At 45.7% G+C, this 24039-nt stretch overlaps 2 protein-coding genes across 2 annotated transcripts in view; one reads left to right on the forward strand and one right to left on the reverse strand.

Moving 5' to 3' along the window:
* si:ch211-214p13.7 overlaps positions 1–24039 on the forward strand; it is an 84203-nt gene that overhangs the window by 44955 nt on the left and 15209 nt on the right. Inside the window, exon 3 of the mRNA XM_038802197.1 lies at positions 18200–18225. Coding sequence (XP_038658125.1) covers positions 18200–18225 — 26 coding nt within the window. The remainder of the gene's footprint in view (positions 1–18199; positions 18226–24039) is intronic.
* Positions 1–24039, reverse strand: part of LOC119969041 (cell surface glycoprotein CD200 receptor 1-B-like) — a 151849-nt gene that overhangs the window by 42095 nt on the left and 85715 nt on the right. The gene's annotated exons all lie outside the window — the stretch shown is intronic.

Here is a 24039-nt window from a genome sequence, read left to right on the forward strand (position 1 = left end):
TGCACAGGCTTTGCACTGTGGTTGCCACCCTAGCACTGTTGGCCTCAGTGCTATGCATCGCAGGCACCATCCCCTGTGCCCTGCAATCGGCTATGGACCTGCTGGAGTGTCCAAGACGTCCCCCTCTGAATCTCACTGCCGCACCGTATTGACTGCAGCAGCTCCGGGTAAACCTAGCCCAGAGGCTCAGCATCTGACTGGGACCCAGCTAGGTCTTGAGATCCAGCAGTCTCTGACTGTTGTACCCCTATGAATATTCCTGCCTCCACCTGATGTGGGGGGAAACCACCCCAGATGGGCCGGCTCCATTGGATGGTGATCCTGCGGGGAACAGACAGGTGGCCAATGCGAGAGAAGGATCATTCTATCTGGTGTCAATATCTCACATGTGACAGGTCATCTGGATGAGGGCCGATGGATTCTCACCACTGCTCCATACTCCAACCTCTACATCAGTGACTGATCTGTCATCGGCAAACTCCATGACCTCCAGGGCCCTTTCCTCGTACAGGGTGGGTGAGGACTCTGGTGTCCAGCACCCTGTCGGCCATCTCAGCCCTCTCCCTTCTGTTATGGGGCCAACATCTCCTGTGGAGACACAGAAGGGACATTGAGAGCCACATTCTTCATGCAGCGTGGGGTTAGGGAGGGGAGGGGAGGAGCAGGTGGGTGGGAGGGTGAAGGCCTGTGCACCACTTCTGGACAAGGGTGGGCTGGGGCACAGTATGGTACAGGGTGGGAGCGGGGGTGGTACCAGGTGCATGGTCGTCCGCGGAGGGTGGGAAGGGGAGGGAGGTGCCAGGCGTATGGTCGTCGGTGGTGGTGGGGAGATTCCAGGTGAAGGTCAATAATCTTCTTATGGCACTGGGTGCCGGTCCTCCTGGTGACACTCCTCAAGATGGCGACTGCTGACACTTCCTCCCAGGTAGCACCTGCTGCCCTCTGGTTGACCCTCTGAGCCCCTCGGGGGAACATGGCATCCCGTCTGGACTTCACCACATCCAACATTCTGGCCAGGTCTGCATCCCCGAATCCTGGTGCAGATCTGCGCGGTGACATGGCTGCGTGCTGTCTAGGATTTGTTCTGTGGGATGGATTTAAGTGCTGCTCCCCCTTGTTAGCAGGAAGCTGGCTGGCGCGGTCCCGGTGAATCAGCCAGCGGGACAATCATTTGCGGCATGAAGTCCACGGGGCCTCGTAAGTGCCTGAACGGGCGGTGGAACCAAATTCAATGGTGATATTCAGAAGGGAATAGAATAAATAGGGTGTGGTGTTCTTTGTGTTGCTTATTCAGGATGGATTGCGTAGTGTTCCTCAAAGACCACAGTATAGCTTTTATTTAAACAACCTTTTAGAATACAGAATTGATCAATATCATCGAACTATACTCACCTACTGCTAATCTCACTCACTGGTACAACTTTAATCTAACCTTTTCATACTAACTGCTCTGATGACCTCGCTTGAGCTGTCTCCTGCTTATGCCTCCCCTAAGGTTTAGCATCACTGCTTTATACAGTAGTATCTGCAGCTCCCTCAAGTGGCTATTCATGGTACTACATTAACCCTTGTAATGCTGATAGTTATGATAATACCACATCCCCTTTCTTTGCAAAATAAAATATCATCAGTATTACAGTGTTTGTGATATTTTCTTTTATCTCTCTTCCAACAGTATTGCTATCTAAATGACTAGTAATGACTGTTTTGGGCAGCATGGTAGCACAAGTGGATAGCACTGTGGCTTCAGAGCGCCAGGGTCCCAGGTTCGAATCCCCACTGGGTCACTGTCTGTGCGGAGTTTGCACGTTCTCCCCGAGTCTGCGTGGGTTTCTTCCGGGTGCTCCGGTTTCCTTCCACAGTCCAAAGACGTGCTGGTTAGGCGAATTGGCCATGATAAATTACCCTTAATGACCAACAAAGGGGAAGAGGGATTAGGTTCTGGGTTATGGGGATAGGGCGGAAGTGAGGGCTTAAGTGGGTCAGTGTAGACTTGATGGGCTGAATGGCCTCCTTCTGCACTGTATGTTGTATGTTAACTATCACTACCTTATTATCATACATTACAGTATTTGTTTAAATTATTACAGTTCCATCACTTGGATGAGAATGGTTAAATTACATTCACAAGTTCAGTCTCTCTGGAGGTTGTGTTCTTCTGGTGAAACGTCTCAGTGGAATATTCAAGGCATTATATTGCTCTAGCCCATCCTCTATCTGTGTTATTGCTAAACTTGGATCTTGTAAGGCAATGTCCTTAATTATGTTGTCTCGTGGAACAACTGTTTTCCGTTGAGCTTGAACGTTGTGCTGGACACGAAGTAACGCTCGTCTGTTCTGAACAGCACTCCTCGTTCTGTTTGCACTAGGTAGGATCTGGGTGTTACCTGTTTTAGATCTGCAGCAAGATTGGGCTAACCACCTTTTGGATCTTGAATCCTCACAAAGTTCGCTTTGTGAAACTCAGGTAAAGGCCTGGTATGTCTGTTGTGTACCTCTTGTTGCTTCTTCTTTGTCTTAGTGATTATTTCACTTATCTTCTTGTTATCAGTTTCTGGACTGATGAACTGTGGTACCTTGCTATTTAAGGATTTCTACGGCTGGTGGTAATGTGGTTCATAGTTTCTCCACAGCAGCATTTATGGCTGTGAGAGACCCAGACTGGTCCCAATTGCCATTTGTTACACAGATTCCTTGCTCTGTGCAGGTTGATGAATCTGACAAGTCGGACATGCGTGCACATAATGATCAATCTCTCTGTTTATTCCTGGCCCATACGCCAATTGTCTGTCTCGCCTGCGACACTTCTCGATGCCTTGACCCTCGTGAATCTGCTGCAGAATCCCTTGACCTAAACTTGCAGGTATCACTATTCTGTCTCCTTTTGGCAGGACACCATCTATTGTAGTCAGATCATCTCTTATGTCTTAAAAGGGTGATCTGGATCCAGCCGGCTATCCTTCCCTGTTGTATTGTTTTACCTTCTGGAGCATTGAGTCCTTTTCCGTTTCGGCTTTTATGGTCTGTAGTTTGCGAGCAATTACTGGTAGTATCTCAGCTTGCGATTCCTCTATTCAGACTAACTTAGGTTCTGATGTGTAAGCATAAGTGATTGCCCTGTTTCCTGATGTTTCAGCATCAGTAGTAGTTAGTTTCCAGGGCCGGGATTCTCCGACCCCCCGCTGGGCCGGAGAATTGCCGGGGGTAGGCGTGAATCCCACCCCGCCACCCTGACGGCGGTTTTGCGATGGGGGCGGGAATCGCACCGTGCCGGTCAGGGACCGTTGGCAGCAGCCCCCACGGACGATTCTCCGACTCGCGATGGGCTGAGTGGCCGCCCATTTTCGGCGGGTCCCGCCGGCGTGAAATATACCAGGTCCTTACCGGCGGGACCTGGCTCTGCGGGTGGCCTGCGGAGTCCTCGGGAGGGGGGGGAGGGGATCTAGCCCCAGGGAACCCCCACAGTGGCCTGGCCTGCAATCGGGGCCCACTGATCTGCGGGCGGGCCTGTGCCGTGGGGGCACTCTTTCACTCTGCGCCGGCCGGTGTAACGGTCCGCCATGGCTGGCGTGGAGAAGAACCCCCATGCGCATGCGCTGGGATGACACCAGTACACGCTGGCACTCCCGCGCATGCACCAACTCGCGCCGGTTGGCGCGGCACCCACCCCGCCGATGCCGGCCTGGCCCCTGAAGGGGTGGAGGAGTCCGCTCCTTCGAAGCGGCCTGATGCCAGAGTGGTTCACACCACTCTCCGGCACCAGTACGGCCCGCCCCGCCGGTTAGAGGAGGAGAATCCCACCCCAGATGTTTCATCATCAGTCAAAGCTATGTGTTCTGCAGTTACGTCCGGCATCAGCCAAAACTATGTTTTGTGATGTTTCAACATCAATCAAAGCTTTGTTGTTTGATGGTTCATCATCAGAATGAGCTATGTTTCCTGATCTGGCAGCATCTGTAGGGAGAGAAAAGAGCTAACGTTTTGAGTCCGATGGCTCTTTGTCAAAGCTAACAGACAGGGAAAGTGGGAAATATTTATACTGTGGAGTGAGAATGAAAGATGAGTCATAGCCACAGAAACCCAGGGAAACCGGGTGCTAATGGCCACAGATACCAAGGAGAAAGAATATTAATGGCAGTCCCCAGAGAGGACAAAAGATGTGAAAGGTCAAACAGCAGGGAAACTAACATCAGAGGATGAACTGTGGGTGTGGGGGGAGGGGTTTCCACCCCTCCATCACTTTCACCTGGACAATCTCAGACACTTTCCTTCCCTTCCTTGATCTGTCTCCATTTCCGGCAATAGACTATCCACTAATATCCACTGCAAGCCCACTGACTCCCACAGCTATCTGGACTACAGCTCTTCACACCCTGCACCCTGTAAGGACTCCATCTCTTTCTCTCAACTCCTTCGCCTCCGTCGCATTTGTTCCGATGATGCCACTTTCCAAAATGGTGCTTCGTAAATGTGTCCATGGTGCTGTGAGGCAGCAGTGCTAACCACGGAGCCACTATGCCATTGTGCCTTACTCCTCAATTCTGCTATTCCACACATAAAACCATTCACCTCTCTACCTCTTCCTCTTCATTTTAATACTCAGTAAAATCTTTTTGTCCATGCTTTTTCTCAATTGTCTGCATATTTTCTTATGTGCTTTAGTGCCATATTTTGCTTGCTATCATTAGTGCAGTGTCGAGCAATGTTTTGTAACCTTAAAGGCGCCATACAAATGCATGTATATCAGCTACATTGAGAGCAGTTTCACTATAAATTGTCAATATTTAACTGCAACTGTTAGAACTTAGGTGGCAATATGTTGGGTTTTGAACATTTAACACTAAACACATGTGTTGGACTTCAGCATTATGGGAAGAGCTGAGAGAAAAGGAGAAATCGTGGGCAGCACGGTAGCATTGTGGATAGCACAATTGCTTTACAGCTCCAGGGTCCCAGGTTCAATTCCGGCTTGGGTCACTGTCTGTGCGGAGTCTGCACATCCTCCCTGTGTGTGCGTGGGTTTCCTCTGGGTGCTCCGGTTTCCTCCCACAGTCCAAAGATGTGCAGGTTAGGTGGATTGGCCATGATAAATTGCCCTTAGTGTCCAAAATTGCCCTTAGTGTTGGCTGGGGTTACTGGGTTATGGTGATAGGGTGGAGGTGTTGACCTTGGGTAGGGTGCTCTTTCCAAGAGCCGGTGCAGACACGATGGGCCGAATGGCTTCCTTCTGCACTGTAAATTCTATGATAAATGATGAAGGATATCCTACCATTTTCATAATTGTTCCAAAACCTATCAGACATTGAAGTGAGGGGTCCCCAGCTGTCAGCAAGTCAAATTCAAATTTGTGGAGTATCCTTCTGAAGTCTTTGGTTAAGTGGCACAAATCAAGTAAATCACTCGGCTCCATAGTCAGAGGGACAGTCATTACATAGCTGATGGTGTCCGCAGACCCGGGGACTCTAGCTGCCAATTACTCAGGAGAACTGCTTCCATGGTACGCTGCAAGTGTCAATACCATCTCCTCCATAGACATGCTGCCCCATTATCCTTCAAAGTGACAGTAATGCAGAACACATACAAGTGTGACTTCAAATTTAGATGTAAAAAAACAAAGTAAAAAAAAAACAACCACAATGTGCCCACGCTCTATAATCCCTGCTGGCGAATTAGGAAGCAGTTTCGCTTTCCCATGTTCTTCATATTCTGTCAATCTAACTTATTTTGACAGGCTCAAAGCAGCCTTTGGAACATCTGAAACAAATGATCCAAACTTTTAACCCCATTTTAAATGCTCAAAAAAAATTGTTCCCTGATGTGGTTATTTACCCATAATTGAATGTGCCAGGTAGCTGACCTGACACACACTTTTCCAATTTTTCGGGTCCCATCTGAAACGGATGAGAAAAAGTTAATTAGTAATATAAAAACAGATAGGAAGCTGTTCACCAAGTACTGAAAGGGGGAAATTACCTGGACACTTTATTCCAGGCGACGGTTGCACCATGCGGTGACAGACTGTTAAGGGGATATTGAATAACTTTCAGAGAACATATATCCCAGTGAGGAAAAAAATAAGTGAGAAGGTCGCATCATCAATAGCTGAATAAGAAAGTTAAGGATAGTACCAAATTGAAAAAATATATCAATCTCCAAAGATTAGTAGTAGGTTTTAAAACCCGTATAAAATGATTGAAGAAGTAATAAAGAAGACGAAAGAAGCAGATGAGAAAAAGTTAGTAATATAAAAACAGATAGGAAGATGTTTTCCAAGTATCGAAAGTGGAAAAGTGTGACTAATGCGAATGATGGTCCTCGAGAGAGTGAGTCTGGGAATTGTGAATGGAAAACATGGAAAATGCAGAAGTGTTGACAAGGTATTTTTTGTCAGTCTTGACTTAGGCCAGAATATGTTGGATACGTGCCTGATGTATGGTGCACTTGTTTGAAATTATAGTCGGCGGACGTGCGTTTGAGCCTGCCAATAATAAAACAGGCAATTAAGCCCATTAACAACCTAATTGCCTCCAATATTACGTTATTCATACAATTTAGCACATGGTGCACCAGCACCACAGACAGGTGGCCAATCCGTGTTTTCACATTTATCATCATTTACCAAGGGCAGGATAAAAGAGGATCAGAGCACTGACTCCGTAAGTTATTTGGAGTTCAGGTGGCAAATTGCTGCTGCTTTATTGCTGAGATTCCATACCATTTCCTGTGATTTCTTCTGAAGTATTTGCCTTGTTAGTTTTGTTTTGAGGAGTCTTGTTTTGTCAAATCTCTTGGAGCATTTCTGCCCTTAAGTCCACAGGGCTGTGCAATCTGCATCTCAGCAAATGGGGTATGTGTACTCTACTGTGGGGCCCACTGCTCAGGAAGAAGAGATGAGCAGAAGGAAGGTGAGGCTAGGTGTCTGCAGGCTGCATTGTCAGGAGAGACATTTGGGAGGAGAGGTGCATCTGTAATTATGGGTGATTTTAATCTGCATATAGATTGGGCAAATCAAATTAGTCACAATACTATAGAGGATAAATTCCTGGAGTGTATACAAGATCGTTTTCTGGACTAATACCTTGACGACCCAATGAGTGAAACGTGCATCCAAGACTAGGTATTGTGCAATGAGAAAGGAATAATTAGCAATCTAGTTGTGTGAGACCCCTTGGGGATGAGCGGCCATAACATGATGAAAAAACTTCATCAAGGTGGAGAGTTATTTAGTTGATTCTGAATCTTAATAAAGGAAGCTACTATGATATGAGGTGCGAGCTGGCTATGATAATTGGGAAATGTTATTTAAAGAAATGACGGTGGATAGGCGATGGCAAAGATTCAAGGAGTGCATAGATGAATGGAGGAACTGCAGCAACTGTTTGTTCCTGTCTTGCGCAAATATAAAACAGAAAAGGTGGCCAAACTTACAAGGGAAATTAGAGATAGTATTAAATTCAAGGAAGGAGCATACAAATTGGCAAAGGAAAACAGCAGACCTGAGGATTGGGAGCAGTTTAGAATTCAGCAAAGGAGGACTAAGAAATTGATTAAGAAGGGAAAAATAGAGTACGGGAGTAAGCTTGCGGGGAACATTAAAACTGTTTGTAAAGGTTTCTATAGGTATGCAAAGAAAAATGGATTGGTGAAGACAAATATAGGCCACTTGCGCTCAGAAACAGGGGAATTTATAATGGGGAACAAAGAAATGGCTGATCAACTAAATACATACTTTGGTTCTGTCTTCACAAAGGACAGAAATAAGGTACCAGAAATGTTGAGGAAAACAATGTTTAATGAGAGGAAGGACCTGAAGAGATCAGCATATGTAGAGAAAGCGTTGGGGAAACTGATGGGACTGAAGGTCAATAAATCCCCTGGGCCTGATAATCAAAGTACTTAAGGAAGTGGCCCGTGAAATAGTGGGCGCATTGGTGGTCCTCTTCCAAGATTCTATAGACTCTGGAACAGTTCCTACAGTTTGGAGGGTAGCTAATGTAACCCCACTATTTTAAAAGGGAGGTCGAGAGAAAACAGTGAATTATAGACCAGTAAGTCTGACGTTGATTCTAGAATCTATTATCACAGATTTTATAACCGAGCACTTGGAAAACAATGCAACACTTGTAAAATTAAAGCTTATCGGTTTAGGGGTAATGCATTTGAGATGTATCGAAAACTGGAAACAAAGAGTAGGAATAAATGTGTCTTTTTCCAAATGGGGTACCGCAGGGATCCGTACTAAGACTCAAGCTATTCACAATATATATTAATGATTTAGATGAGGGAATGAAATGTATAATCTCCAAATTTGCATATGACACCAGGTTGAGTGGGAGGGTGAGCAGTGAGGAGGACGCAGAAATCCTTCAGTGTGAATTGGACCAGTTGAGCGAGTGGGTAAATGATGGAAGATGCAGAATAATGTGGATAAATGTGATGTTATCCAATTTGGTGACAAAAATGGGAAGGCATATTATCTGAATAGCCATAAATTAGGAGAGAGGAATATGTCACAAGATATGGGTGTCCTTGTACATCAGTCACTGAAGGTAAGCACGCAGATGCAACAGGCAGTAAAGAAGGTAAATGGTATTTTAGCTTTGTGGCCAGAGGATTCCACTGCAGAAGCAGAGATGGCTTGCTGCAATTGTACAGGCCTTGATGAGGCCACATCTGGAATATTGTGTGCAGTTGTGGTTTCTTATCTGAGAAAGAATATTCTTGCTCTAGCGGGAGTGCAGAGAAAGTTTACCAGGCTGATTCCTCTGATGGCAGTAGAGATGTATGAGGGGAGATTGAGTGGGTTATGATTGTATTTGCTGGAGTTCACAAGAATAAGGAGGGATCACATAGAAATTATAACAGGGCTAGACAGGGTAGATGCAAGAAGGATATTCCTGATAGTGAGTGTGTCCAGAACCAGGGGTCACAGTCTGAGGGTCATTTAGGACAGAGGTGATGAGAAATTTCTCCACCCAGAGAGTGGTCAGCCATGATCATAATGAACAGCTCGAAGGCCAAATCGCTTCCTCCCGCTCCTATTTTCTATGTTTCTATGACAGCGGGTGTAGCACCAGCAGGGAGAGAAGGGGACTCAGATGATGCCACTGTCCTACTGCCAGAATGTACAGGCAGTGATCCAGCTCCCTCAACATGTCAGATGTTCTGTGCCACAGGAAGCTCTATCTCTCTACACCATGAAATTAATATGCCAGATGATTGGGCCAGAGATCCCCTCCAACGGTGTGCTATCCAGTGCCAGTGGCTCTGAACGTCATGGTAGCGTTCAATTCATTTACATCCAGAACCTTCCAGGGGTCAGCATGGGATCTAATATAATATATAATATACAATATAATAATCTTTATTGCCACAAGTAGGCTTATATTAACACTGCAATGAAGTTACTGTGAAAAACCCTGAGTCGCCACATTCCGGCACCTGTTCGGTTACACAGAGGTAAAATTCAGAATGTCCAAAATACCTAATAGCACGTCTTTCGGGACGTGTGAGAGAAAACCGGAGAACCCAGAGAAAACCCCATGCAGACACAGGAATTTTGTGCCGACTCCACACAGACAGTGACCCAAGCCGAAATCGAACTTGGGACCTTGGAGCTGTGAAGCAACAGTGTTAACTACTGTGCACCGTGCTGCCCTGGGCACGATTTTGAATGAGGGAGGAGACTCAATAGGGAGGGAATCTGTATAGGGGGAGGGCATAAAGGTGTTAGGGCCCAAAGCGACTCCATAGCAGGATATGCTTAATTGGGGGGGGGGGGGGGGGGCACGGGGGGGGGGGGGGGGGGGGGGGCAGGGGGGAGGTATGCCTGATGTCCACAAAGATGAATGGATAAGTGTAGAACAGGGTCACCCTCATGCCTGGGGGGGTGGGGGAGTTCTCTCATTAATTTTTATTGTGGGGGGGTGGTGAGGAGGTTGCCCCTCAGGGTCGAGGGGGTTGCCCATGTTTTCGGTGGGAGAGTTTCGCATTGTTTGTGGGTGCGGAATGTGGGGGACCCTCAAACTCACTTTGAGATCAGAGCACCCTTTCAAAATGGCGCCCTGATCTCTGAGGAGCTGCTCTGGCAGGAGAGTTTAGTGCCCCACTGCAGAAAAATTTCGAGGTGTGGGCTTGACCGGTGAGAAACTGCCCAAGCTCCAAAAAGATGACCAAGGGTGGGTGAATAGCGGGCTGGATCTCATCCAAAAATCAGATGGGAGCACCTGGCAAACCCACCCGAAATGTCTGTGTGGTATGTTGCAATCAACTGTTGATACCTGCATCAAGCTCATTTCTGATGCTCTGTTCAGATGGATCCTCACATTCATTCATCACTGGAGGACAAAGGCAGCCAGGCTGAATGAACCAGAGGTTTTGTAGCTATTGCTGGATTGTCCTGAATCCAGGGTGCCATGGACTGCACTCGTGGCCATCACGGCACCGGTGAGACAGCTGGGTGCCTTCGTGAATAGAATGGCTTACCACTCGATGAACATGTCAATAATATGTGACCACAAAACCCAAATTCCGTATGTCTGTGCATGGTACCCTGGCCTGATGCATACATACTGTGACAATCCCATTTTCCAAGGCTTTTCATCGCTCCAGATCGGCTGGATAGGTGGCTGCTGCATGACAATGAATATCCCTTGATAGGTGAAACAATTCTGAGAAAACGTCTATTCCTGGTTCAGCAATGACACAAAACTGCATCTTCTAGAGAAGAATATCTGCAATCTGTCATGACTTTCAATGTTAGATTAAACAGGATTGCATCGCACAGATCATAAATTGAACTGACCTCTAACTGTTGGATGAAAAACTAGCCTGTTACCCCAAAGAGGGTTATATTGTTCCATATCTTTGATATCGCATGCTATGGATTTGTCTGTCTACATTTCTCAAATTCCTTGCCATTAGAAGTCATCAGGTGTATAACCCCAGTAGTAAACAGTTTTTCACACCTCAATATCTCTCGTGGCCTGATAATCGTGTTACTGGGCAAATCAAATCTCATTATTCCTCGAGACAGCTCCAATCTTGTTACTTGTCTGTTACTTCATTTTCATCTCAAATTCACTGTTGACCTCGTTAATTTCCCAAATTCCTAACAGGAGAGTAAACAGGAAACTACAAGTCAGTTGGCCTAACATCTGTCATAGGGAAATTTCTATAACCCATTATTCTAATGTAACCAGGTAAAGCCACCTTAGGTATGTGAAAGGTAATTGTGTTTAACTAATTTATTAGAATTGTTTTCAGAAAGGAGCAAACAATCTGCAGATGTGTACTTGGATTACCAGAATGCATTTTATAAGGTGCAACATCAAAGGTTACTGCAGAAGATAATATTAAATTGTGTAATGGTTAATATATTAGCATGGATAAAGGAATAGTTAGGTAACAGGAAGCAGAGAATAGGGATAAATGGGTCTTTCTTGGGTTGGCTTTGTATAACATGTGGAGTGTCACAGAAATTACTTAAAAGGGTGACACGGTGGCACAGTGGTGAGCATTGCTGTCTCACAGCATGTGTTTGATTCCAGCCTGTCCGTGTGGGAAATGCTCATTCTCCCCCTGCGTGGGTTTCCTCCGGGCGGTCCGGTTTTCTCCCACAGTCCAAAGTTGTGCAGGTTAGGTGGGGTTATGCAGTTACGGGTATATGGGAGGGACGTGGACCGGGGTAGGGTGCTCTTTTGGAGGGCTGGTACAGACCCAATAGGCCAAATGGCCTTCTTCTGCACTGTAGGGATTCTATGGGACTGGAACTTAAAATAGGGAAGTTTCACTGAAGTGCTACAAGGCACAGATGTGTGAGACCACATCTGGAATACTTGTACTACTTTGGTCTCTTTAATTGAAAAATATATAATTGCATTAGAGGCCATACGTAGAGGGTCCACTACACTCATTCCTGTGATGAGTCTTATCTTATGGAAAAAGGTTGGATGGGTTGGATCTATTAGAATTTAGAGGAATGAGAAGTGATCTTATTGAAATATATGCAATCCTGAGGGGATTTTACAGCATAAATACTGGGAGAATGCTTCCACTTGTGGGAGAAACTAGAACCAGGGACGTAGTTTAAGAATAAGAGGACTCCCTTCAAGGCGGCAAAGAGTAGGATTTGATTTTTCATAGCATCAATAGTATGTGGAATTCTCTTCCTGAGAAAGCAGTTGAGGCTGGGTCATTGAATTTATTAAAGGCAGAGTTAGACAAACATTTGATAGGCAAGGGTCATTGGGGGGAAAAGTGGAGTTCAGACCACAACCAGATCAGCCATGATCTTATTGAATGGTGGAACAGGTCTGATGGGTTGAATGGCCTCCTCCTGAACCTAAGTCCTACGTTCCTATTTTGCACAGCTAATTGACGAGAAACAGTTTATCTGATAGTAGAAAGCACAGAAAAACACACGTAACTGAATTTCTGGGCATTTCAAAAAAAACATAAACCCTGACATCTGTGTCAGCTTGTATCAGTTTCCTACAGCTTTCAAAACCAAACTTTGCACAACTAAAACAATGCGGTTTCAAATCTCCTCTCTGCAGAATACTCCTGGCAAACGTCCAAGTGATCGAAAACAAGCTGGATGAGTTAACGCTAGACTTACCTCTCAGAGAGAAGTGAGAGATTGTTGTGTGCTCTGTTTCAGAGACATGGCTCATTCCTGCCTCACTGGCCATACAACCGGATTGCTTCGCAGTTCATCGGATGGCCCGCACCGCGTCATCGGGCAAAGCGAATGTTGGAGGGGTTTGCCTCCTCATCAACTACTCCTGAACTTCGGTGGTGCTCAGACGTGGCGACCCTGGCAAACTACTGCTGCCCGGACCTGGAATACCTGACTGTGAAATGCCACTCATACTATCTTCCATGGGAGTTCACTTCTGCCACCGTCATGGTGATCCCTAGGCGGAAGTGAAGGAGGCTCTTGATGAATTGTACACCGCCATATATAACAGTCAAACAGAATACCCTTGTTCATCCTGGCCGGGGACTTCCACAGGCCAACCTCAAGAGTGTACCACCAACATTCCACCAACACATCACCTGTCCTACTAGGGGCCTCACATCCTTTACCACTGCTACACAAACATCAAGGGCACCTACCAATCCATCCCCTAACTGCACTTCAGAAAATTGGTCCAAAAGACATTGGGCGCGATTCTCCGCTGCCCATGACGGGTCGGAGAATAGCGGGAGGGCTTTCCCGACATTTTTCCCGACCTCCCGCTATCGACCTCCCGCTATCGATCGCGGGCAGCGGGTCCGAAACCCGCGCACTCTTTGTTCCTCCGCCGCCCCGCAGGATCAGTCCGCGGGGCGGCTGAGGGGCATGACGGCCCGCGCATGCTTGGGTTTGACGCATGTACGTGATGACGTCATTTGCGCATGCGCGGGTTGGAGCCGTCCAATCTGCGCATGCGCGGCTGACGTCATCATGTGCGTCAGCCGCTGTGACCCTTGGCTCGCGGGCTTAGCGACGGTCGCTAAGCCTGCGATGCCGTGCTTCGCGGGGCCGCGCTCCTAGCCAAGCCCCAACCAGGGGGAAGAATCGGGTCCCGGGAGGGGGCGCGGAGGCTGCCGTGAAACACGGCCAGTTTCATGGCAGCCTTTACGACTCTCTGCATTTGCGGAGAATCGCGCCCATTTTTCCTTCTCTCGGCAAATAAGCAGATACTTAAGCATGAGCATCAGGTTAAGAAGGTCATGCTATGCTGGCCCAAGGCAATGGAAGTGCTCCTATGCGACTGCTTGGTCTCAGTGGACTGGTCCCTATTCAAGAACTCATCGGCCAACCTAAGTGTGTATGCCACCATCGTCACAGATTTCTTCAGCAAGTGTGTAGAAGATTGCATGCCAAAGAACGTACTACGTGCGTTCCCCAACCAATAACCATGGTTTAATCGGGAGATTCACTCCCGACTGAAGTTCAGGTCTGAGGCGTTCAAGACATGCAACTCTGACCTATACAAGAAATGTAGGGACAACCTCTGCAAAGCTATCAGGGATGCCAAGAGCCAATACCAAATTAAGCTACAGTCACAGACGAATGACACGGACTCTCATCAGTTGTGGCAAGGCTTAATCAATATAACTAGCTACAAGACAAAGCAGAGTAGAACCACTGGCAACAGAGCATCTCTCCCAATGAACTCAACGCATTCTATGCTTGTTTCGAGCAGAAAACCAACAAACAGTTGTCAACTGTCCCAACAGCCTCACACACACCCATAAGCACAGTCACAGCTTCAGAAGTCAGATTGGCATTCTTGAAAGTGAACCTACGGAAAGCAACGGGTCCTGACAGAGTCCCTGGTCATGTACTAAGTTCTTGTGTGGACCAGCTGGCGGATGTGAGCACGGACATCTTCAACCACTCCTTACTCCGTTCTGAGGTTCCCACATGCTTCAAGAAGACTACCATCGTATCTGCTTATGGAAAACACATGGTCAACAGTAATGGCAGAAATAATTTTGCAGCCCAATGTTATTCCAGGAGAAAGCCTGAACAACCAAAGAGTATCAGCGCTATTGATGAAGTGTGTTCAGAGGACACACTCTTTGTAGACATGATCTCCAGCGAAGACAAGGAGACTCAAGTCATACCAAATAATAATGTATTTGTACAAATCTGCAACAATAGTGAATTGAAGGCAAATAATCATAAGGATAAATGGACAGTGCCATGAAATATAAATGGCGCAGTGACAACAGTTAAGTTTGACAACGGTGCGAAGGCCAACGTCATCAACCTGTCCGATATAAAAAAGCTGTGAATTGAACCAAAAATAGTTAACAGACGGTATTGTTAAGAGATTACAATAGTAACAAAATCTTGTTTTTAAGAGCATGTGAGCTTAATGTCGACGTAAAAAACAAAATTCACAAGTTGAAGGTTTACTGATGCCACGACCGTGGTGGGTCAGATCTCAAACAACAATGAGTTAGAGTACAGGAGGGAGTTAGAGAACCTAGTGATATGGTGCAATGACAAGAATCTCTTCCTCAATGTCAGCAAACTAAGCTGCTGGTCATCGACTTCAGGAAGTGAAGTACCGTACACACTCCTGTCTGCATCAATGGTGCCAAGGTGGAGATGGTTGACAGCTTCAAATTCCTAGGTGTACACATCGCCAACTATCTGTCCTGGTCCACCCATGTCGACACTACAACCAAGAAAATACAACAACGCCTATACTTCCTCAGGAAACTAAGGACATTCAGCATGTCCACATTGACTCTCAACAATTTTTACAGACGAACCATAAAAAACATTCTATCTGGCAACATCACAGCTTGGTAAGGCAACTGCTTGGTCCAAGACCGTAAGAAACTACAGAGTTGCGAACACAGCCCAGTTAATCTCACGAACCTGCCTCCCATCCATTGACTCTGTCTATATATCCCACTGGTTTTGGAAAGCGGGCAGCAAAATCCTCCCATCCGGGGTACTCTGTCTTCCAACCTCTTCCATCGGGCAGAAGGTAGAAAAGTCTAAGAACACCCACTAGTAGATTCAAAAACAGCTTCTTTCTTGCTGTTACCAGACTCCTGAATGGCCCTCTTATGGACTGAACTGATCTCTTCACTGATCTTCTCTACTGTGTAACATTACACTCCATATTTTCACCCGATGTCCATGTCTATCACTTGTCCTATGTTTTTCATGTATGGTACGATCTGACTGGACTTTACGCTGAACGATACTTTTCAATGTACCTCGGTACATGTGACAATAAATCTATATCTAAATCGTACGTCAGTTGAGCTGGCATTTGTTAACCCTGGTGGCAAAGTTTTCAAACCTTCTAAAACATACTTCTGTCACCAGGTTCATCATATCCTGTATTTTTTTTATCATACTTATTGAAACATAAAGTTTGATTAAGGTTAATACTACTTTGAAATGTGGCTGCTGTAATTTTACCACACTGAGCCTCTGGCTAAACATTCCATGGCCTCAAAGTATCTTCTTCTTCACAGTCCAATATTGTTTGTGGAAAAGCAACGTGCAGCTTTTAGTTGGTTTTGCTTTGGCCTTACAAAGCATACTTATGTAACATTTGCTCAAGTATTTAAATTCAGTTAAGTTATGTCAAACAAGTGTCCATACAAGGCCTTGTCAGTTTGACAATTTATATGCAAGCAACATTGTTAAGTGCAGCTGCCCCTCTAAAAGGGCCATTAAGAAGACCAGGCTGGTGGACCACGGATTTGTTGACAAAGTTGCCTGTTTCCCCTGCTGAGTTTTGAAGCCACAGGCAGTGCATAGGAGAAGGGAGCAGTTTAGGAACAACTCAGGTCAACATTGCAGTCATTTAGAAGAAGTAGGTACACTTGTTGTTAGCACATTTTCACACCCATATGTGGTATTTTATCTTTTGGAGAATAGTGGGGGATGTGGCTCACTGACCCAGCATGATGTCTTGAATTTGATGCTCATCTATATCAATCTACATAAAACATAACAAGTATTCTTGAAAGAAAATGTTTTTATTAAAGGCTTCAATTTTACAAAATCATACAAAACATACATATTTTTATAAACCCCTTGAAACATCAAACATGAAAAAAATACAAAAGGGAACACAATCCCATCCCACACACCCCCCCCACCCACAAACCATCCTCCCCCACCACAGGGAATTCCAGACCCTTCAAAAATGCTGGCATCTCTAAACCCCCCTCTGGCGGCTTCAACCAGTAAAGGTTCTTATAGAAATCCTCAAACAAGCCACTTACTCTATCTGTGGTGGACTTCAGCTTACAGCTCAAATTCCTGACCTGAATGATTTCCCATGAGTCCACCTGGTGCCTCAACTGGTGAGACAGGAGACGGTTAGCCGTCTCCTGATATTCATAAATGACCCCCTCGAATGCCGCAGTTAGCGTATCACCTTACCCATACACAACAGATCAAACTGCGTCTGTAGTTTCTTCCTATTTGGCAAGAGCTCCAGGGCAGTCCTGGAGTCCACCTCCAGAATATTGTCAACTAGCTTCTCTTACCTTCCTATTCATGTGTGCCATGTATGATATAATCACCCCTCTGATAACCGCTCTCAAGGTCTCCCACAGTGTGGAAGGAGAGATAGACCCGTTCCCATTGAACCCAACATACTCATCTATAGCCTCAGAAATTCTCCCACAAACCCCTATATCTGCCAATAGCCCAGTGTCCAATATCCTACCGGACGTTGAATAGGACCAACCTGTAAAACCAAGTCTACCAAGTGCAGGGCATGGTCTGAAATGGCTATAGTTGAATATTCTGCTTTCTTCATCCTAGGAAAAATTAAATACACCATGCTGCACAGAATTGGAATATTTTTAATATTCAATGGAAATACATGGGGCTGGATTCTTTGTTGATGGGATCGTCCGCTTCACCGCAGAGCACTCACGCCCACAGATTTCCTGATGGCATTGGGTGCCCACAATGGGAAACCCCATTGGCTATCAAAAGTTGCCCATTAAAAGATGCCTATTTTGGAGTACTCCTTATGAACTGGGGAAAAGAGTCCCACCAAAGAAGTTGGACTCATTGAACCATGTCTAAACAGGTCCAACAGGCCGCAGCCCCTCCCCCCACCACACTCCCGATCACTAGCTAAAAACCTTGCTGCTAGCGAGGTAGCCCCCCTCCAGGATAAATATTGAGGAACATTAAGAAAAGGAACTCCCTCGCCTGTCCCCATTACATATAGAAGAAAATAAAATCCAACAGCCTTGCAATGTTCAAATTTTCACCAGGGACCATGGGCGGGATTCTCTTTCCCGTCGTACCTGTTTTCCAGCACAGAGTGCCCCCGCCGGCACCGGGATCCTCCATCCCGGCAGCTGGCCAATAGGGTTTTCCATTGTGGGCACCTTCGTCGGGAAATCCCTGGGCGTGAGTGCTCTGCCAGTGAAGTGGAGGTTCCCGCCGATGGAGAGTCCAGCCCCATGTATTTCCATTGAATATAAAAAATATTCCAATTCTGTGTAGCACGGGTTGCTGAATTTGTATGCTTTGACTTAAGTAGGAGTATGATTTTGATAGAATATGAATTGTTTGCTTGTATGAATTTGTTTTGTGTTTTATCAGCCTGTCAGTTGTTGAATTTATCAGTTCAGTACTTTTGTGTTTTATTAAACCTAAGCAACTGAATGTTCATTGTTTCATAAAATGTATGATCAATTCTAGGTGAACAGAAGGATACCAATGAAAGAGTAAGTAGCAACATATTTTTGTGTTCTTTCACATTTATGAAGCTTATGCCGGTTGATATTTACGATATTCAATTCTTTTGCACTTCTCCTTTTATGCAATTAAAGGGATGCTTTCTTAATGAAAATGCTGGATGAACCCCATCATGTGCTGATCAAAGAATGATATAATGAAGCAAACCCCATTTTAACATGTCATTGCATTTCTTGCACATTGTATACTTGTGATAAGACCCCCCTCCATAACAGAATGTGTTTTGCTAAATTAAAATGGATAATGCTGGGAACACACAGATGGAACAGTTCAGGTTCAAAACCATTGTTCAGAATATCCTGCTTCCGTCTTTTCCATTGATGCTGCCTAACCTGCTGAGTGTTTCCAGCATTTTCCATTTATATTTCAAATTTCCAGCAACTGCAGTATTTTGCTTTGCGTTTTGCTCGGCACGTTTTTTATTCAGGCTGTGGTTGACTGAATCAAGGAGGAAAATTATCACAGCTAAGACCATAAGACAATAAGGCATAGAAGCAGAATTAGGCCACTTAGCCCATTGAGTCTGCTCCGCCATTCAATCATGGCTAATATTTTTCTCATCCCCATTCTCCTGCCTTCTCCCCATAACCCCTGATCCCTTATTAATCAAGAACCTATCTATCTCCGTCTTAAAGACACTCAGTGATTTGGCCTCCACAGCCTTCTGCGGCAAAGAGTTCCACAGATTCATCACCCTCTGGCTGAAGAAATTCCTCCTCATCTCTGTTCTGAAGGATCGTCCCTTTAGTCTAAGATGGTGTCCTCTGCTTCTAGTTTTTCCTACAAGTGGAAACATCATCTCTATGTCCACTCTATACAGGCCTCGCAGTATCCTGTAAGTTTCAATAAGATCCCCCCTCATCCTTCTAAACTCCAACAAGTACAGGCCCAGAGTCCTTAACCGTTCCTCAGACGACAAGTTCTTCATTCCAGGGATCATTCTTGTGAACCTCCTCTGGACCCTTTCCAAGGACAGCACATTCTTCCTTAGATGCGGAGCCCAAAACTGTTCACAATACTCCAAATGGGGTCTGACCAGAGCCTTAGACAGCATTAGAAGTACGTCTTGTATTCTAGCCTTCTTGACATGAATGCTAACATTTCATTTGCCTTCTTAACTGCCGAATGAACCGACACATTAACCTTCAGAGAATCATGAACGAGGACTTCCAAGTCCCTTTGTGCTTCTGATTTCCTAAACATGTCCCCATTTAGAAAATAGTCTATGCTTAAATTCCTCCTTCCAAAGTACATAACCTCCTCTGCAAACTTAGCAACAGTGCCTTCAGTTCCTTCTTCCAGGTCATTAATGTATATTGTGAAAAGTTGTAGTCCCAGCACAGACCCCTGAAGCACACTACTAGTCACTGGATGCCATCCTGAAAAATACCCCTTTATCCCCACTCTCTGCCTTCTGCCAGTCAGCCAATCCTCTATCCATGCCAGGATCTTACCCTTACCACCATGGACTTTTAACTTATTTAACAGTTGTCAAAGGCTTTCTGGAAACCTTGTCAAAGGCCTTCTGGAAATCTAAATAAATCACGTCCACCGGTTCTCCTTTGTCTAACTTCCTTGTTACCTCCTCAAAGAACTCTAACAGATTTGTCAGACACGACCTCCCTTTGACAAAGCCGTGCTGACTCAGTCCTATTTTACCATGCACTTCCAAGTTTTTCGCAATCTCATCTTTAATAACAGACTCTAAAATCTTACCAATGACCAAAGTCAGGCTAACCGGCCTATAATTTCCCGTCTTCTGCCTCCCTCCCTTCTTAAATAATGGTGTTACATTAGCCACTTTCCAGTCTTCTGGGACCCTTCCTGCCTCCAGTGATTCCGGAAAGATCCTCATGAATGCCTCCACAATTTCCTCAGCTATCTCTTTTAGGACCGTGTGGTGTAGTCCAACCAGTCCAGGTGACTTATCCACCTTCAGACCTTTCAGTTTCCTCAGAATAGTCTCCTTAGTAATGGTCACTGTACTCACCTCTGCCCCCTGGTTCTCCTGGAGCTCTGGCATCTCACTGGTGTTTTCCACCGTGAAGACTGATGCAAAGTAACTATTCAGTCCACCTGCCATTTCTTTGTTTCCTATGACCACTTTTCCAGCCACATTTTCCAGTGGTCCAATGTCTATTTTTGCATCTCTTAACTTTTATAACTACTTTATGATATTTCTGACAAACACTTTCTGGAATTACTGCCGCTAAAAAAATAACAACATGCAAAACAAACAATTAAATGAATCGATTCTTCAAAAATACTGTTCAGGAATATTTTCATTAGTAACATGCTCGCTAAGCGCAGAATCATTTCATTTTTATTTAACTTTTATTTTAATCTTTGTGAATATTGATAAAGGTACTTGTATGGACTGCAAAACATGGTTTTATTTGGAAATACTATCTGGATATGCTTACTGGTCTTCATTGTAAGAGTACAGGAGCAGTGGTATCTTAGTTATATTGTACAGAGCTTTGCTCAGACTACACCTGGAGTATTGTGTGCAGTTTTGGTCTCCTTATCTGAGAAAGGATATATTGCCACAGAGGGAGAGTAGCGAAGGTTCACCACATTGATTCTGAGGATGATTGGATTGTTGTATGTGGAGAAATTGGGTCAACTGGGTCTGTATTCACTGGAGTTTAGAAGAATGAGAGGGTATCTAATTGAAATATATTAAATTCTGACAGGGCTGGACAGACTGGATGTAGGGATGTTGTTTCCACTTATGGGAGGGGGGTGGGGAGGGGGAGTCTATAAAATGGCTCACAGTCTCAGGATATGGGGTAGGCCGTTTAGGACTGAAATGAGGAGAAACAGCTTCACTCCGAGGATAGTGAACCTGTGGAATTCTTTACCACAGCACGCTGTGGAGGCCAAGTCACTGAAAGAAGGAAATAGATTTCTCAGGTGTCAGTGGGTATGAGGAGAATGCAAGCGTATAGTATTGAAATAGAGGATCAGCCATGATCATGTTGAATGATAGAGCAGGCTTGAAGGGTTGTATGTCGGCTTCCATTGTTTATTGGGTGAGATGGGGGCACAGTCGTGTGGTATTCTCTGTGTTTCTTATTTCAGGATGGTTGGCGTAGTGTTCACAAAGACCACAGAACAGCTTTTAACTTAAGCAATGATTTTATTTACACTACTAAACTGGAATTCAACACAGAGTCCTTAAGAATACACAACTGATCAATAACATCTAACTACACTCATCTACTGCTAATCTCACTACTGGTATAAACTATAATCTAACCTTACACTATCTTCTCTTATGACCTTCACTAGCTATCTCCTGCATACACTCTTCCCCTGAGGTCTAGCATCACTGTCTTATATAGTTGTATCTGCAGATCCCTCTAGTGGCTACTCTCGGCACTACATTAACCCTTGTAATGTTGACAGGTTAAATTCTAGTGTAATTCTGACTAATGGCTAGTAACTATCACTAACTCATTGTCATACAATGCAGTAATTTGTAATGACTGTTACATCACTTAGATGAGTATAGGTTCATTAGACAATCATTAGTTAAGTCTCTTTGGCGGTCGTCTTCTTCTCGTAGATCGTCTCAATGGAACGTTTAAGGTTTTGGATTGCTCTGCTACATCTTCTAGCTGTGCCTGCGCTAAGTAAGGATCTGGAAAGGCAATGTCCTTGAATATTTTATCATGTGGTACAACATTTGAACGTTGAGGTTGAACCTTATGCTTGACACGCAGCGATCCTTGTTCTGTTCATATTAAATAGAATCTAGGTGCTACCTGTTTCAGAACGTTTGAAACATTTTGCCAGCTTCTTTCTGGATTCTGAATTCTCACAAAGTAACCTTCCTGGAGTTCAGACAGAGTTTTGGTATGTTTATTCTAGACCTCTTGTTGCTTCCTTTTTGTTGTTGTGATTCTTTCATGTATCTCTTTATTATCAGTTTCTTGACTGATGATCTCTGGAAGTGATTCTTAGCCTTCTTCCATCAACATTTGAGCAGGTGAGAGACGCTTGATAACGGTATCTCTCAGTATGCTAACAACGCAAATGACATGTCTTTACTCGCTTTGTGGAATAACTTCTAAATTATCCCTACTCGTTTTTCTGCTTTTCCATTAGACTGAGGATAACATGGGCTAGATGTCACTTGGTTGAAATTATATTGCTCTGCAAAATGTGTAGACTCCCAACTCGAGAAACAACAGACCATTGTCAGAGACAACGTTAAGAGGTCTCCCATGGCGTGCAAAAATTGATTTTGTTGCCTTAATCACTGATTTGGCGGTCGAATCCTTCAGCATCATTACCTCTGGAAAGTTGGATTTTTTGGGCAGGATTCTCCGACCCCCCGCCAGGTCGGAGAACCGCCGGGGGGGCGGCGTGAATCCCACCCCCGTCGGCTGCCAAATTCTCCGGCGCCGGAGATTTGGCAGGGTCGGGAATCGCACCAGTCAGCGGCCGCTGGCAGCGGCCCCTCCAGCGATTCTCCGGCCCGGGATGGGCTAAGTGGCCGCCCGATTTTTGCCGGTCCTGCTGGCGTAAATTAGAGTAGGTCCTTACCGGTGGGACCTGTTGGTGCGGGCGGCCTTGGGGGTCCTCGGGGGGTGGTGGGGGGACCTGGACCCGGGAGCTGCCCCCATGGTGGCTTGGCCCGTGATCGGGGCCCACCGATCCGCAGGCGGGCCTGTGTCGTGGGGGCACTCTATTCCTCCACGTCGGCTGGTGTGGTCCTCCGCCATGGCCGACGCGGAGATGATCCCCCCTGCGCATGCACTGGGATGATGCCAGCACACGCTGGCGCTCCCACGCATGTGCCAACTCGTGCTGGCCAGCGGAGGCCCTTCAGCGCAGTTGGCATGGTGCCAAGCCCCCTCCCCACCGGCCGGCACGGCGTAAACTACTCTGGCACCAGCCTAGCCCCTGACTCCGCACCTTTGGGGCGGCCCGACGCTGGAGTGGTTCACGCCACTCCTTGGCACCGGGATCCCACGCCCGCCGGGTAGGGGAGAATCCCGCCCATAGTCTATGACTATCAAGTAGTCATGACCCTGAAAATAGAATAAGTCCATGCCCAATTTGTTTCATGGGCCAGTAACGAGTTCCCTCTGTTGCTTGGTTTCTTTTCTCTGTGAAGGCTGGTGCATCTGACAAATTATACATGCTTAAACATATTGGTCGATACCTCTGTTTATTCCCAGCCAGTACTCCGATTGTCTGGCTCGCCTATGACACTTTTCAATGCCTTGATGACCCTCGTGAATCTGCTGCAGCATCCCTAAACGTAAACTGGCAGACATCACTATCCTGTCTCTCTTGAGCAGGACACCATCAATTGTAGCAAGATCATCTTTTATATCTCGAAAGGCTGATTTGCATCCAGTAGGCCATCCTTTTTTATGTATTTTTTAACCTTCTGGAGCGTCAAGTCGTTTTCAGTTTCGGCTTTTATGGTCTGTAGTTTGCGGTTAGATACAGTTAGTATCTCGGAACTTAAACGAGCTTCAGATTCCATTCTTTGGGCTGACTCGGGTTCTGATGTTTCAGCATCAGTGGTTGCCCTGTATTCTGATGTTTCAGCATCAGTGATAGCTTTGGAAAGGTCAGTCACCACACGTAAGTCTTCCCTGGACTCGTCATCTTGGTCATCTGAAGTACTGGTTGAGTGAATCCTTTCAACTAGCTGCAATCTTTCACAAGCATCGGCTCCAACCAATGACGATTTCTCACCCGCTACCACCTCGAAGTTGATGGGTATCTCAATTTTCCCATTCTTCACAACGAGACAGCAT

The sequence above is a fragment of the Scyliorhinus canicula genome, chromosome 7 (assembly GCF_902713615.1).
Source record: "Scyliorhinus canicula chromosome 7, sScyCan1.1, whole genome shotgun sequence".
Taxonomy (NCBI): Eukaryota; Metazoa; Chordata; class Chondrichthyes; order Carcharhiniformes; family Scyliorhinidae; genus Scyliorhinus; species Scyliorhinus canicula.